General features: G+C 35.5%; 1 protein-coding gene across 1 annotated transcript; it reads right to left on the bottom strand.

Annotated features, from left to right (window-relative positions):
- Positions 1-19: 19 nt before the first annotated feature.
- LOC102227021 (fin bud initiation factor-like) lies at positions 20-2,025 on the bottom strand. Its single transcript, XM_023331823.1, has one exon. It carries the CDS (start codon positions 1,986-1,988, stop codon positions 1,365-1,367), a length of 624 nt encoding a protein of 207 aa, XP_023187591.1. The 5' UTR covers positions 1,989-2,025; the 3' UTR covers positions 20-1,364.
- Positions 2,026-17,954: the final 15,929 nt, after the last annotated feature.

The following is a 17,954-nucleotide window of genomic DNA, read 5'->3' as shown; positions in this document are numbered from 1 at the left end:
CCATCCATCCATCCATCCATCCATCCATCCATCCATCCATCCATCCATCCATCCATCCATCCATCCATCCATCCATCCAGCATTGCCAGCATGGCAATATTTGACATCTAGGGAATATACAATGGAAATACTACCCGTGTCTCATTTAGTGTTTACATTTTGTGTGTGTGTGCAAACCATTAGCCAGTTTCAATTTAGATAATTAAAAATAAACGTTGTCAAATATGAGGATGTATCTTTGTTTTGTCAAATAACTATTATTTATGATTTGCTAGGTACTTAGACTGTCTTGCCAGGATATCCAGTAGTTTGATGCATTAAGATTTTTCCATGTGGCAGAAAAAGAAATTGCATCCCCAATATGCCTTTTACATATACTGGGGGAAACAACCATGATGGCACTTGACAGCTTATAAAAATGTGAATAATTCATTGTTCATTGTGGTTACAATCCAGTTTAGTAGAGTAAAAAAATATATTTTTCAATTTTCAATTACTCTTACCAAGAGATAGTTTAAAAGCTGTATGCCCAGATTGTTTTTTAATCTCTAAGACTCTATTACTGTGAACAAAGTTACTAGTGACTTTTTTTTTACAGGTACATAATTACGCATACTAATTCAGTTTATTATTTTTTAAAAATATTTAAAACAATTTATTTAATTTAACTGACCGTAAAACTAATTCTGACAAGTGGCGGAATCCACATTGAACATATTCACATTTCACACAAATTTAAAAATAGTTTTCTAATTTGGGAACTTTGAAATTAATACTTTTGATCAATTTATTTTTACTCACTGTGGAAACTATAACTGTCAATCCTTTCAAGCTACACTGGTCACTTACTCACTATTGTAAATATATTTATTTTTTAATGAAATAAAAAACAATAGATTTGCTATACCTAAATAATTGTAGCAAATTTACACAAAAAACATGTATTACATTTGTTCTATAAATTTAAAGAGTTGACTCTCTAAGACACTGATTGCTCTTTAGGGCCCCCACTGGTCTCTCAGCCCAAAGACGCTGATGTTTGTTATAACGCATTATAACACTTTTTTGAATTGTATGATATAATTCTATAAATTATATAACTGATGCCAGGTATGTATTTTATTTAGAAATGAGAAATGGAAGGACACGTTAAGAAAAAAAAAATACTTGGATCAGATCATCTGTTAATGATCAATGTATTGAAATTTGAATGCATGAAACACATGAATTATGTGAGATTAAGGCACCAAAAGTGGACTTAACCCAAGGCCCCGCACTTTTCTAAATCCGGCCCTGGTCACACTCCACAATAAAAACAATATTTAAAGTGATGTAATGGGAAGTTTGAAGGGATTGTTTTCCTATTAGAATTTGAGGTACTCGTTCTTCAGTCTGCTCAGTCTCGTTCCGTGGCTGCGGATGATCAGAGACAGCAACTCGTGCTTGTCCTTCAGGCCCAGGGAGATGTCCAGGGTCTCCTTCAGGGCGTCCCGTGTGTGCACGATCATGGTGAGGAAGTCGTCACTGAGCCGGTGCTCCTCCTTCAGCTCGCTCTCCTGGCTCTGCTTGAACTTCACCTCCAGCTCCAGCAGAGATTTCTCCGAGTTTGTGAACGCCTCGCCGATCTGGGCCGTCTCCCTGCGCAGATACATCCCGTAGCTGTCCTCTCCGTCCAGGTCGTAGGAGATGCTCTTCCCTATCCCCTCCAGCACCCGCGCCGAGTCCTCGATCTGCCGCTTGATGAGGGTGAAGTCGTCCCTTATGACAGAGTCTTGATCCTCGTCCAGACTGCACTTTCGCTCGTCGGTCATCTTAAAAAGCATTTGACACTGCTCTGGGTCGTCGTTGTCCTCATATTCGCCATCCGGGACAAAATAATGATGAAAAGTGCCATTAGACATCTCCGGATGTAATGGTCCCCGGTAAAAAGCTCCGCACGCTGGCTGCAACAACATCCAGGCACTTAAGAGCAAGTGAACAAAAGCCATGATGCAAACTTGCTGCAGGGTGCAAAAAAAAAAAAAAAAAAAAAAAAAAAAAAAAAACAGGGTTTAAATACTTGTTAAAATGCACTTTTAAAATGCTATTTCATTTCAGCGCAAACACTGCAAACAGGTTCCAAACTGCGCAGTTAGTTGAAGCTTGGCTGTAGTTTCAACGTCCGCCTCTCCAAACAAACCAAAAAAGTGGCGTGAAATTGTGTCACGGCTTCTCTTTTTCGTTCTTTAACCCAGCTGGACAGCTTGCATCACCGCTGGCGAGCAGGAGAGCGGTGAGTAAAAAAGTTTTCCTCGGCGTGGCTGTAGTCCCGACTCTGCCTGGTGCCTCAAACGCAACATCTGGACGTCTCAAGTGCCGCGCTTCGGTTTTTGACTAATAATACCTCTGTGCTACTCTCAGATTACAGCCCCTCCGTCATTTTCAAAAGGCTGCATTCAGTCTGGTCCAGACTGCCACCGGGGCCGGCCCGTAAAAAAGCCTCACTCAAACCAGAACCAAGACTAAGTTTGTGTTAATTCGCACATCCGTTGCAAGTTGGCGTATATGGTTCAACATTATTACACTCCTGAGAAATATACAAGTGACCACATATAAACCTGAAATGCCCTTTTGTAAACCAGACCTGTAATTACAGTCTAGGCACACACTTTTAAAAATGTTATACTTTTTTTAATAGCAAATGACATTTGACTGAAGTATTTGCAGTGTGGTAAATCTTATTACATTTAAAATAAAAATAAATAAATCCCAATAGTCACAGTATTGTCGGTATAAATAAAAGCTTTAATTTATATTGCTAAATAACAGCACATTGGCTAACATTATAAAAAAAAATATTAGTACTATTCATAAAATAACTGCAGATCCTTGCAATAGTATTCATACCCCTCCCTTGAGCCTTGTAACCACAAACGTCAATATATTTCATAGGGATTTTCCATGACTTTAACATGCATAAGTCCACTTCTATACTCTTAAATAAAACCCACTGCAGTCTGTTGCCTCTAGTTGTGTCTGTGTATAATTAATCTAAAAATAAATAAAGTTGCAATTACCATAATTGATAACTTAATTTTTCAATATGGTTTTATGGTAAATCATAAAATTATCATGAAACAATACTTAGTATTTGTGCAAACAGGATGGGTAGAGATGATTTCCAGTAGATTTCTTGTTGAGGGTGGAACTCATCAGATGGTAATTTAGAAAACAGACACTTTTTATTGTGGAAGGACATTGTAGTGTGTAGTTTAATGAAATCGTCAATGATTCTTCTTTGTTGAGGTTCATCAAATATTGCAATGCCAATGTGTAAAACAGCTCAGTACCCCGTAGGAATTGTTTGAGTGTAATTTGGTGCGGAGGCAAATAAAAGATGGGTATGTAAGTGATGTGGTTTACAACAAGCTGGCCTGTTAGAACGAGCAACACAGATGCATAAGTGGTGGTGCAACAGCACCCGGCTGGTACCAAAGCATCCTGCAGAAAGTCAAAATGATAAAGGTGATCAGAGGCAAAGGATGCATCAAGAATGGATCAGACATAGAGACCTCTTAAAGGTGATGAAATGGTCTTTTATTTAGAATGAGCAAAAATATGGTCACTATACTTCTCTCTTCAGATGTTTCATGTTTATTAGCATTAGTTTACAAAAACATATTGTCACAGAACACAAGGTTTAAAACCGCTATATTTTAACTCAAGTGTAAAAGCCACTTAAGTTCTTATGTCATAAAAAGTACATGCAAAGCATAAATGTATTATTAACAAATAATACGTTAATAACATAAAATATATTTGTTTACCTTTAGTATTCAGAATATATTAGGGCAGAAGTTCAATGATGACCTGGTTTTATTATCTTTACCATGAATGACAGGGTTTTTTAAAGTACAAAAATGTTAGCTGATCTTCTTTATTCTTTGTTTAATCACATTTAAAAAAAGAAAAAAAAGCTTTATGAGCTTTAGAAACAGTCCTGTTTTTTTGTCTCAGTTACGATGTATTTTCTGGTAAGGATTACTCAAACATTTATTTAGCTTAAGAAAGAAAGGTTTCTTCTGTCCTAAAAGGGAACACATAATGCCCCAGTTTATCTCAAACTTGTATGGATAATTGGAAGGGTATTACATTTTGACATCTACAGATAAACTATTACGAGAGCTCTCTCGCAAATGTTGTGTGCCCAAAGTAAAGCGTTTGTCTCTGTGAAAATGCGGGACAGCTCCTGCTCAGAAGATCGGTCTAGAAATTTCAAGGTTTAATGTCCAATTCTTGATTGCGCAATTTAGTGATTTGATCTCGTGAACAGCTGTCGAAATTAGAATTTTTATGTTTATCATTTAGTGAAATGTCATCACATACTGAGTTCTGTATGTCTGTGTAATTTGTTAGCAATGTAATAGGACGTCAAGTTTAGTTCAAAAGAAGCAAAAATACACAACTCACTGAGTAATGTGAACTCCAAATGTATACAGGCTAGACCTGTAATATATTTAAATATTTACTTCTCTATTCCCAAAGCTACTCATTTGGGTGCAACAGAAATACAATGAGAAATGTTTTTGTATTTAAAATTTCTGCCAGTAAAGTTAAAAGTGAAATTGAAACCAATTTAATAACAGGGTCAACCTTCTCCAGATAGCTACTGGAGAAGAATGTCCTAAAGAAAGAGCTGCTTAGATTTTTAACATGATGAGTACATGCACTAACATGCTAAGAGTGATCTAATGTCTTAGACTCATAGTGTCACAGAGTGTGTGCATATTTTTCCCGAGGAAACAGCAGACATCATTAGATCGCCTACCCCTGCTGAGGAATACTGCTCTCATTCTTTCCACTGCAGGGGTGATTATTCAGAGTTTTGACATGCAGGAGTTAGGATTGAGAAGAAAGACTTTCACATGGTAAGCATATGGTTATAATCTTTGGAAATACCTAATTCTATCCCTTTCCCATATTAAAATAGTATTTTTCTGTTTTAACTTTTGACAAGAAGAAAGTATCTCAAAACAACTTGATCTATTAATCACTTTTTGGAAAGTGGCTGATATTGTTGTTAATGGAACATCAACGGAATGAAGAAACCATAGTGATATAAAAAGAAAAAAAAATTATTACGGGATTTCAACAAAATATGTAGTTTTTGCATAATAAATATCACCCCATATCAGAGGGGATCCAATGGTAAGTTAATGTATTGCCAGAATAGTTGTAAACACAGAGATCCTGGTAACAAGGTGATTTACTGGCTTTTGTGAACACTGTGCTCGGTAAAAGGCTTTTAACGGATTTCTTCCTGCATTCTAAAACACTGTCATCCAGTTAGATGAGCTTTTGCAAGATGGAGACCTTGTCTGCGTCATATGTTTGAGTCATAATATGACAATAATGGTCCATGAGCCATAACGGATACTACTGAGTGTCATCGTGGTCAGTCGTCACAATTTAAACTTTTATTGCTTTCTCCACTTGTTTGTCACACATAAACATAAAATTAGACTGCTCTGGCTTCTACCACTGGAACACTAGCCATACAAATTGACTGCTTCATTTTGTGACTTATGCAAATCTAGTGGTTAATCTCACTCTACCGCTAATCATGTTCTATGTGCAATTATGTTGAAACTAGCTAGTTCGACTGGACTAACACTGATATTTCTGCATGTCGATCATTCTTTGCAGTCATAACAGATGATGTGGTTGTTTGCAGCTGTCTGTAGGATATATAATTGGTGCTTCAACATAAAATCTGTCTATTGCAGCTTGCCTTCGTCTTCTTTATTAACTCTTTCTGTGCATTTGCTTTTCCTGCAGCGTAATTATCCAAAAAGTTAGTAGAGTTCTAAAAATATAGTTCAGGAATTTTCTGCAGCTGTACAGAAGACAAGTAAAACCTGAAAATGTGAATTAAAATTGCATATAAAAACCCAAATCACTGTGCTTTGTGTGCGTTTTTCTAGTTTGGCTATACACCAGTTTAGGACATCTCTGAAACATGTGCATGGAAAACTGAATTAGATTTTGTATTTGAACAAAATAAGCACAGAAAAGAAGTGTTTGTGCCATTAGTTTTTCAAAGGATGAACTATACAAGTTGACTGATTTTTTTAGTGTTAGGTTGGCCAACTTCCTTAAACTGCATATCTTTATGAGGCAATAAAACAAAAGGCAGAATAGCAATTAGTCTAATAGGGGTATTAGTTGATGTTTTTCAAAGGCCATTAAAGCAACCTAAGAATCATCTGAGAATCATTTTCTCATTAGTGAAATAAGAATTTCTTCACATTAAGATTCCACAGTAAATCCCTTAACAGGTTTATGTATAAAAAGGGCGATATGCTGATTTGTTTACTCATTTGAAAGGCCAAAAATGTTTACATAAGTTTTCACCTGTTTTCTTTTTTTAATGAGAATTGTTCAAATGTGTGAGCCAAATCCATCTGAATGCATCCGTAGCCCGTAGCTTGTTCAACAGACAAAAACTCAACTGTTCTTTGCTTAGAATTAGCGTTGCAAGTTAAATTAAATTGGGCTTTTCTAAGATTCGTCAATTTCTTTAACAAGAGTGTACAATTTTACAAAAGCGAGGTTGATCAATCCACGACAAACTGTCCCTCTGTTTCTTTGTGCTGCAACTAGACCGCTCAATTTCAAAAAGATTTGTTAAAAGAGAGGATAATGAAGCCACCAGCACACCCACAAGGCGATTCTGAAACAAATGAAATCTAAAATATGATTTCTCTAACATTCAATTTCACATGTTCAGCTATTAATCTCTTATTGTACTATTTCCAGTAATTTAAAGCAAATGATAACAAATACTTTCTTTTCTTTTAAATTGCCTCTCAGATTATGAAAGCAGGGTTAAAATTGGCAAATGGAACATGAGTGAGTATGTTACATAAGCCTTACATAAACCACTGTCTGCAATGTGTATCAGGGTGATTGACGATGTGCAGAAATTCCACATTTCTCATTCCTCTTTCTGTCAGTATCCGACCTCAATAACATGAAAAACTAAAACAACACCGCCTGACGTGATTCGATCACTTGGGCTTTGTCTCAGTATCACTGCAGCTCAGAGGTTTCTGTAGATTTCTAATTATGGGTTTAATCTAAAGTACTGAGATGTGTTAGAAAGTTCTGACAGCTTCTGGCAGGGCTCCTCCTGATGTGCATTGCCTTTTCAGGTTGCCTGCAGACAGAGTCAGCCACAGTGTGCTGTACTTTTAGCAATTTAAACTAACTTGAAGCATCATTTCTGGGTTTGACTTGTTTTCATGAGATTGCATTAACAGTATTTTGATATCGCACCATATTTTATACATAAAATAGCTGAGCAAAAATTGCCTGTTTGGATAGAAATAATGACTTGTTCATTAATTCTCTGCTTTTCTTAAAATTTAGCAAGCCTTTTGCTAAGAAATGAGAATAATGTCAAGCTCAAAGAGGCATGAAGAGGCCTAACAAGCGCCTGCCTCTGACATTATGCTGCAGAAGAAATTTAATATGGTGTCAGACTAAAAAAAGGAATATAGAAAATGAAGTCACAGCATGGCTTTAGGGTGGAATGCTATTTTGATTGGAAGTATTTGGCTATATGCACCTAAAATTAAAAGTATGCAAATTTACATATAAATAATTTTCACTCCTACTCGCAAAGGAGTCATGGGATAACATCTTATAGTGGCAAAAGAGCAAGAAATTTTTACAGGTACTCTACTGATGTCAGAATGTGGGATGAAATGTGCATTTTACAGTATGCCTGGCAGCTTTTAATTTACTAATTAGGGAATAAAGTGCCCTTAACTTCCATTTAAACTGACCATACTTAGATTTAATCTCAGTTTGCAAAACCTTGCTCAAACTGAACTTGACTTAGAGTGATTCAGTTGATTGTTGGCAAAGGGTTATTTTCAGATTTTGGCACCAGTTGATACTAGGGCAGCACCGAATTGCATTATGTTAGTGGAACTCTGTAAATTGACATTTGCTGTGTGTGCATTAGGGCCCAAATGCAGACTGGGACTCAGGAGGAAGGTAAATAAGGTAAACAACCTGTCTTGGTGAGACTGGGAATCCAGAAAATTTCAGCCCAAAAGTGCATTACATACAAAATAGAAAGAAAAAAAGGACTTCTAACAGCACTTAATGCAGATAATAAACATAAAGAGAGGAATTTGAGAAAAGAACAATTCTGAGAAGAAAATGACTATAGCAATGCAGATGTGGCAGTTAGAACTAAAGCCAAGTTTGTCGTATAGAAGACAACAGAAAATGTAACATTACCAAATATAAAATGTAAACAAAAGCCTAGGACAAAAAACTAATATTAGCCTTAAAAATCCAAGACAAACCTTTGTGCAAAACATTTGTACGCTGAGATTGCAAAGCAAAACATGTTCTTCACTAAATTAAATTACTGAAAAACATTTTAGAAGAATATTTTTTGGAAACGTTGCAAGTATCGAGAAGATTAAAGTCCAGCCAGGTTAAAAACTATGTCTTAAGCTTTGGATATTTCACAGAGTGCTGTTTAGAAGAGACCAAAATAAGACAAGACTAATGCTGATAATCACCCTAAATCCCCATACCTGTTTTGAAACATGGTGGATGATATGGGAAGACAGATGGAGCAAATACAATGAAATGCTGTATGAAAACCTATTAGAATCTGCAGTTAGAGCTACAAATGAAATGAAACGGCTTTGAATAATGTGGCCTAAAAGGTTTAGTTCCAAATGTGCAAGGCCAATAGAGACCTACCTCAGAGGACTGAGTGACACCCAACACATTTTGGGTTTTAATCTGTTAAAAAATGTGAAAGTCATTTTCCTTCTATTTCAGAACTATGCAGGACTTTGGTTTAGGCTATCAAATATAAATGTAATAAAAAAGACAGAAGTTTGTGGTTTAAACCTTTTCTGAATTAAACTCACAGTAACTGGGACACAAAGCTTATGCAGGCAGTTTAAAAACAATGCAGTCTTTCATTATGTTTGTGAACTCAGAATGAGTTTGCCCCATGCAGAAACAATTAGACTAGGTCTAACAACATAATATGCCACCTTTTCATGACTAAGTACCCGGAGAACAAGAAAACCACTTGAGTAAATTAGCAGCCTTGAAGTTTGTAAACTGCATTTGAAGAGAAGCTAGACCTAGTATGATGACTAAGAAGTGTTTAAGCAGGAAGCAGGAAAGTTTGTGGCTACATTTTAAACTCATCCACTGAATGCTCTTCAGTTGTGGCAAAAAAATAAATAAATACTGAAATAAAGTTTGTTTTTTTTATCTTGGTAGGACTTTAAGATTTACAAAAGCAGAATATAAGACTCAGACTATTTTAGCATAGATAAAGCCAACACTGACATACAGTTAATAATCACCTTAAATTCCAGGTTTTTGTCTTGTAATAAATTGTTGCATATTTTTGAATACTTATTTGTATAAGTTGTCCCATTGAAATACAAGCTCTCTTTGCAGAGACCTGTTTTGATAAAAAAATGAATCTGTCTAAGAATGTTTCCACCCGTATGGGACATATGTTCTGCATAAATAAAAGGGAAATAAAATCTATCAAAGGGAAAAATTGTGAAAGACACAAACATGGCTGCATAAGTATGCGCGCTTACGACTGCAGTAATGCAGCCAAGATGGCTGGTGATGAATATTTTCCACATTGCAGGGATCATACTGCAAGTACGTTACTGCCAGAGAGTATTGTGTGAACAACATGGCTTTGATTTTACAGTTGTAACTTGTATTTGAAATACAATGATTATTGAGCATAATGAATTGTCCAGAAGGCATAAGCTTATAATGTAAGTCAGCCCCATTCTCTTTTTAGCATCAATAAAATAATCAATAAATAATCTATCATAAATAAAACAATCTTGAATGGTATTGACTAAGGTCTTTAATTGCCATCATATTTAGCTGTATATACTATATTGTATGTGCTATATTCAAATTAATCTCCACCAAAATTAGCATGTGTGTGATAGCATAAACTCAATTACACTTTTGCATCCTTTAGTTAAAGACACAGTTTGAAGAGACGCTACAATGTTCAATAGAATCAAAATGGCTTCTCTTAATTTAATAAGGCAGGCTGGCTGACCATCCAGTCAACATGGGATACGGCACATTTAATCCTGACTGAGGGATGAATCTCAGATGTGAAGGAGGAACAGTGAGAAGCCAGGGCAAGATTACACACAAACTGAAAACCAGCGTGCAGAGGAAGACAAAAACAATTGTAACAACAACAGAGAAAAAGACTGTTAAAAACCAAACAGTTATAAAGGACAAAAAGGTAATACTATTCTAATGAAATAACTACAATAATTCTAATGTCATAATAGTTCACATATATGAACTGAAGACGAGACAAAAACGGAAAGAAAGCTGATTAAAATCCATTGGAGTTGTGAGAACAGGTTACAGGCTGAACTTGAACGTATCTGATCATTATTTGGGGTTATGCTCAGTAGTTGAGGAGAGGAAGTCAAAGATGGTAAAAGTTTTTCTTTAACCTTGATGAAAAATGTAAAGAGGACAAGAAAATGTGGTACATGAATTTTTTTTTTTACTTGAGTTTGCAGAGGTGAAACTGAAGCTGATGAAATATGTAAACTTTGAACTGTGCTATCTCCTTTGAAAAAGGATGATGTTTTACTTTGCTAAAGGTGGTAAAAAATGAAGCATTGGTGCTAGTTTTCATTGCACTTTGACATTTTCTACATCTTTTGTCCTTGAAGCTTGTAAGTCATTTCACACAAAAACATCTGAGCTGTTAAGGAGAATTTGATGGAAATCTGGTCCAGACCTTTCCTGCAGCCACTGCTTACAATATGTGCTCAAAGTAGGAATTTTTCAGTTAAAGAGGGTTTAGAGGAGCATCTGCTGAAAGTATAGCAGGCAGGATGATGGCCTTGATGCAGGAAGTGGAAATCACAGTATTTTCATCCCAACATATCGAAAGTAAAACAAAATCCAGCCATTGTCAATGGCTGGATTTGTGGTAACATCATCACATGCATTTCAGCATATCTAGCTTATTAAATGTAATATATGTTTCAGCAGACAAACAGTACATAACAGTAACTCTCTGTAGCTTGCATACATGCATGTTGAAATGATGCAGTAATTGATGGCATTGTTGCATCTCTTTGTCTGAAAAAGTTTGAAGGTTGCCAGGCAAAATATGTCTAGAAGAAAACTGAAATAAATGTGCCTGACATTTATGCTCTCACGTCTCCCTAATCTGCAGAAAATGTGGCATTCAGGGAATGTGTCAGTGGCCAACAACAAAATGTAACAGTTTTACTGGATTGTTTCACGAATTCAAGGATAGTAATGCTTGAATAAGACCTAATTAGTTAGGAGAGACAATAAGTTCTAGCTGAAGGTTGTTGTGGTTTTATACTTTGTAGTGTTCATGGTGATGTTTGATGCAATAATTTGAGTCATTTATATATTTTATGTAAAGTCTACTACAAAAGTGTTTTTTTTAGTTTTGTTTTTTTTACTCCAAGAAATAATATCTAGAGCGGTTGTTTTAGAGTTATTTTGGTTCATTCAGAGATCATAATCTGCTATGTTAATCAACATACTGTACATTACACATGAGATTTGAACAATTCTGTGATTATCTCCATGATTCATCAAATATTTTCAACAAAAAAAAAATTGGTAGAGTTATGTGAATAAAATGGAAGCAGAAAGAGAGGACATTACAACCTGAACAACATGTCCTCCATGTTCTCTCTCTCTGAAGATAATACACTTGGCTATGTTTACTGTATTTGTCTTCTTCCTGGGCAGAAAATCACTGGAGAAGTTACTTGCTCACTGTATGTATGAAAAGATTTGACATTTCAACATAGCGAACGGCAAGTTCCCCATTGAGAAATCATGCAAATAAACACAACTCACTTTTCTTGATGAGGTGCTTTGCAGGGGCTATGACCAATCACACTCATATCAAGAAGTGAGCAAGGGAACTTGTGTTTCCTGAGCAACTACAGTTATTTGTCATCACAACATGTACTGATAACATCAAACATGCTTTTTAACTTAATTTTACCAGTGTTTCCATGGTGCTGGAATTGCAAGACACTGTTAAAGAGGTCAGGCCTACTCATATCCCTTCAGGCAAATATGGAGTAACCATTTGAGGGACATGCAAACCATTTCACAATTACTACACATATAAAGTAGCAAATGTATGCTGAACTGGTCTGTTTGAAGCTTTTGTGCAGTGCTGCCAACATATCCTGCCCTTCTCAGCCCCTACAGATAGAAATAATTGAAAATCTCCCAAGAAATTGTTTTTGGCTGCGCCTCTTACAACTCTCTTAACTTTGAGTCCTGACGTCACAAGCTGCTTTAAATTATATCCAGATACAGAACTGTAAGAGGCTCTCCAAAAACCATGTGGCACAGTGGCACAGAGCCATAAACCAGATAAATTATAGCATACACTCTGAATACAGGGTGGTGCCAATGACATCATCCATAATGTAAAGTTTTAAGACTCTGTGGCAACTGAGGCTTACACAGAGAGAGGTTCCAATATTTGTTCTTATCCCTTTTCATTATCAGCGGCTTGTACGAGTCAGTGAATCTATTGCATTTCCTGACAGACTGCAGGGACAAGAGAATTTAGATAGGACAGCAGAGAAAGCGAGAGAGATACAAAGTTGGAGATGCATTGACTTGTCTCTTACAGGCCTCAAACGATGCATCTGTGTGAAGAAAAGTTTGTGTTGGTGCTATAAAATGGACATTCTGCTTTGGAAACATGACAACTTCACATAGAAAATATGGCATTCTTTCTCTTGGCTGCTAAAATAGGCTTAAATGGCTGCAGAATATCTGTACACTGTTTAATTTATACACTAGAATCATGAAACAGGCAAAGCATTTTTATTTCGGGCTTATTTTTCTGACAGAAATGGGTGGACATGTTAGATCGTCAGCAGTCTGTTAAGGTCCACAGCTGTGCATGCAGAGCACGTACAGCACTAATCCACGGACATTCTCAGCTAACTGAAAGAACATTTTAACAGAGTACTTCCTCTGCAGCAAAATCACTTGCTGCAAGGCTCAGTGGCTTCAACAAAACTGTTGCAGTATAACAAGATACTGCATGGTCTAATATGACATTCAGAAAGTCTTTTGTATTTTTTATTTTTTTGTTCTTGTCTTATCAAAAGGTCAAAACAGTTCTCATGCAGTGCAAACATTTAGGTTGTCAAAGCTAGCAGCATCCAATAATTTCTTTGGATAATGACTCAGATTTGTTTTTTTTTTTTCTTTTAATGAAATTTGATTTAAATAATTTTGCAGAGAACATGCAGGTCAAGAGTTTACCTCTTCAAAACCTCTGTTTCAGAGCTGCTGTGTGGTATAAAGTGAAGCATAAATAATACATGGATTTCATGTGTTTGACATTTTCATTTCTTACAATTTGAATAATTGCTGTTTGTGTTATGTTTACCCTCGCCTAATTTATTCCATTTCAATTCATTTGTTTCTACTCTCCTTTCCTTTCGGTATTAGTTCCTGCTTCAGTAATCCAAGCTCGGAGTGTGCCCGCTCGCTCTAATGAAGTTATTTCTTTTCAGCCAGAGACAATGACCCAAGAACAAATCAATTTTTTCTGCACACTCAATGTCCATGTCATTACAAAACACATCTCAGAATGGCTGGTAATTCTGTTTATTTTGGGGTAAAATTCTCTGACAAATGTTTTTGCTGCTCTGAGCCTCATGGAGGAATAGAGCATGAGTGGCAATCAGGATCCTGTTTTTATCACTTTCTGTCTAATGATATTAGTTCTGTTTATGCCAGCAATGTTTGCCCATTTTAGAGGCCTTTGTTTTTGGTTATAATTTGGACTCTGTCAATTATTTGACCATAATTCGGATGGTGATAAGGTGTTGATGAAAGCTGGGAAAGGTTTTGCTTTCATTTTCTTCAGTAGGAGTTTTGATGTACATTACCTCACAAACGTATTCACACATCTTTAACTTTTTCATATTTTGTCAGCTCATGATTAAATACTTCAAAGTATTTCAGTTGGACTTAATAATCCAAATGAAATGAAATCAACAAAATACAATGCAAATGCAAAATCTTGATAGTATGCATTCATCGAATGCCCTCAAATAAAAACCAGTGCACTGACTTCAGAGTTCACCTAATTGAAAAAAACTTAAATAGAAGAAAAACAGGTTAGGAACTGTAAAAGAGACTGGGGTGGAGGTCCATAACTGACAACATGAAATACAGAACCAGAGCTCCTTTTGAAAAATTTAGGACAAAACATACGCATGTATTAGAATGGAAAAGTCTAGACCTAAATCTAATCAGGAAGCTGTAAAAACTGATGTTCCTAGATGTTCCTTGAAAAGGCCTAAGCTAATTTATTAGGAACAATGGGTTAATGCTTTAGTTTTTAAATGTAAAAAGCTTATAAATATCCTTTCCAATAAAAGACTTTAAGCTATAACTGCATTAAAAAAGTGTTATAAGAAATATTGACTCAGAGGAGCCGCTTCATTATTTATAGTTTTGAACACTGCACATACTTTATCTTTTGACATTGTTTTGCTCAAATGAAATCCTATTTATTCATTGAGGTTTATGGTTAAATTACACAAAATGTTAAAAAGTTCAAGGGATGTAAAAACTTTTGGATGTCCTGTTTGGGGGAGCATCTTAAATTAGATGAAATCCTTATGTGCTGACATTGACAAATAAAACTCATCATGTTATGCACACATTGTTTCATCTTCAATATTCTGCTCTGACTCTAGATCTGGGATTTCTTTTACCATAAACCAGACTTGCTGCATCTGAAATACCTCATGAATAAAACAATGAAGGAGTTTATCTTTAGTGCCAGTCACAGTCACTTTTCTTGATGTCATTTAATTGGATGTGTACCAGATTTTTCAAAAACCAATGAGAACAGCTTTTGTGTGAAAGTTTATGAAAGCTGAATCTGTTTCGAATAATGATCTTCTTTCCTGCAGATATGGGCAGCTGCTGCTGTTTTGTGGCATCACTCATAGCTTTAGACTTTCCTTGTTAAAAAATTTTGGTTCTGACTAATACACAGCAACATGTACTGGCACTATGTCCACACAAGTGTGGGGTGACTGATCTCTGAGTAACTGGGAATAATTCACCTCAGTGTACCTCTTGTGAACTTGTCTTTTATGGCAAAAACAATTGGAAAGGAGAGGAGGCGTTGTATAATTTTCTCTTTGGAGACTAATAATTCAGATGATCCCAACATTATATGGAGAAATTAGACTTTCTGTTTGCAGCAGTTTCTTTCCAGATGCCATATAAAACTTAAAGCAAATTTTCTGATGCCAAAAATATTCATCCATCCATCCCATCCATGAGAATCTTGGGCAGGTTGCAAGCACATCAAAGAACACAAACAACCATGAAGACATAAACTAAGACAGTGCAATTTAGTGAGACCAATGAACTTAACAGTCAGTTTTTGGACCGTGAGAGAAACCTTGTTTCTCAATAAAATTTGCCTGCAAAAATAAGAATAGATAAATTAAATAAAAATAACAAGAATGGAACATTTATTTAGAATTATATTCTGAATAAAGAGTTCAGAATATAACTTTTTTTTATAAAGTTATATTCTTATCTTAAAACCTTACATACAGAAGGCTGCCATTATTCCTGAACTATCGAATATTTTCTAATGTATTTATTTTACCCCTTTCAACTGTCAAAATGAAATATTATCAACAAATCTCATCTCAAGACACTCAAAAATATAAAATTACTACTAGATAGACAATGTATGCATTGTATTAGTAATACAATACACACAATAATGTATTGTATTAATGTCAAAGTTAATTTTATACATTCCATTACAATAGCTTTATTCTCTGAGTCTGTAGTAATGCCTGTAGTAATTTTTATGCAATGAAAAGCAGAGTTAGTCATAACAATAATTCCTGCAGTTGCTTTATCTAGGAGAGATAATGTCCAAATCCATAAAACTAACAATGAAGCAGCCAATATAATAACATGTTCAAAACTGGTCAACTAAAACAAAACACTTATGAAGAGAAATATCACATGAAAATGTGTATGTTTAGATTTCGAAGTGAATTTTGCATTTGAATTTAGCACATAAGTTTCATGTAACAGTTTGGGAAGACTGTGTGGATGAACAGCATGAATCTACATGCATTATTTTCTGTTTTGCAGCTGGTTTGTATTTTTTGGCATGTTAAGGCATAAACTGCTTTAACAAATCTGACAGGCAGTGTCTTGTCCTAGTGACATTAAACTCTGTGCTCTAACAACTGTGAAATCTTTTTCTTGGCTGTTGAAAGATCTTCCCCGCGTCGCCCCACCCCATGGATATTCCACCAGCAGAGACTCATTTTCCAAGTCAAGAAAAAACATTTAAAACTATTTAGAAGTGATCATTTCTGCCTTAATTACAAAATATTTAAAGTTTTTTGCATTTCTAATTACATCCTAAAGCCTTTGCTTCATTGAAGCTGCAGTTTTATCTAGATCTGGCAGTGAGCCGTTTTTCCTATCGTGTATAGTATCTAATGGAAAAAGCATAGCAAAATTGGCCCTGGAGAAAAAAAGATTAGGAGGGGAAGTTATCTTTCAATAGGTGCAGTGGTGCACAACAAAATTGTGTAATAAGTTCAATAAGACAACTTAATTTCACAAAGAATAACACACAAATAAAAGAACTAGAAAAGAAATATGATTCCGATTCCTCCCAAAGCCATAGATTAAGAGATTTTGCAAGTTGGCAGCAGTCAGAACAGTTTTCTGTCAGAGACATAATGATTCTTGAGCTCTATCCAGCAGTGACTTCAGATCTTTTACTGCACATATTGTCTTACAGTGTAAAAGAAAATCCGTAAATTTACTGTAAAAAATGGTACAATACCAACAGTTACTGACAGTAATATCCGAAACATTATATCACCATAGAAAATATATGGAATTACAGTAAATCAACACTGCAAAAAAAAAAAAAAAACTCTGTAAATTTTTGCTAAAAAATGTAAAAATACCTACAGTTACTGACTGTAATACAAAAAGCACTTTATTACCGTAGAAAATACATGGAATTACCATAACTTAATAAACACATATTTCAAAGGATTTTGACAGTCATGAAATTTAGAAAACACAGAAATCTATTGAAAAAATCTAAGTAACTGTAAAATTCATATAAAAATATTGTAATATTGCCAGCAGTCAATTATACGGAGCCCTCTAGGGGACATGGGGATTTTTTTTTCTTTTGCGTTACCTCGCAAAACTTTTGCGTTACCTCGCAATACTTTTGCGTTACCTCGCAAAACTTTTGCGTTCCCTCGCAAAACTTTTGCGTTACCTCGCAATACTTTTGCGTTACCTCGCAATACTTTTGCGTTACCTCGCAAAACTTTTGCGTTACCTCGCAATACTTTTGCGTTACCTCGCAAAACCTTTTGCGTTCCCTCGCAAAACCTTTTGCGTCACCTCGCAATACTTTTGCGTTCCCTCGCAAAACTTTTGCGTTACCTCGCAATACTGTACTGGTCAGTTATGCAGCATAATTGAATACTGCAAGCCTTTCCTACGGTGGGCGCCGTACTTTATGCTTTAATATAAGGTTATGTGAGGTATTTCCATGAATGTTAGAATCTTTTTGTGAAATATCTGAAGTTTTATATCTTTCTTTAGGATAGAAAGGCACCACAAACCTACGATATAAACAGAAACTTTCCGTAAGTAGGAAAGAAATAAAAATACATCCTAATTTGGACTATTTCTGAGTTATTATCGCGGTTAATAAATCATCTGACAGTTTTGATTGTGTCTCTGTTGTGTTCGTAACCTGAATGGTTTAAAGAGCTGCTTTCAGTGCCGCTCCATCT

This window comes from Xiphophorus maculatus, chromosome 4 (genome assembly GCF_002775205.1).
Source record: "Xiphophorus maculatus strain JP 163 A chromosome 4, X_maculatus-5.0-male, whole genome shotgun sequence".
NCBI lineage: Eukaryota > Metazoa > Chordata > Actinopteri > Cyprinodontiformes > Poeciliidae > Xiphophorus > Xiphophorus maculatus.
Note: the sequence above shows the minus strand (reverse complement) of the source record. Positions and strands in the feature narration are given on the sequence as shown.

Coding starts and splice junctions, on each gene's coding strand:
- LOC102227021 (XM_023331823.1), bottom strand. CDS start 1,988: ATGGCTTTTGTTCACTTGCTCTTAAGTGCCTGGATGTTGTTGCAGCCA.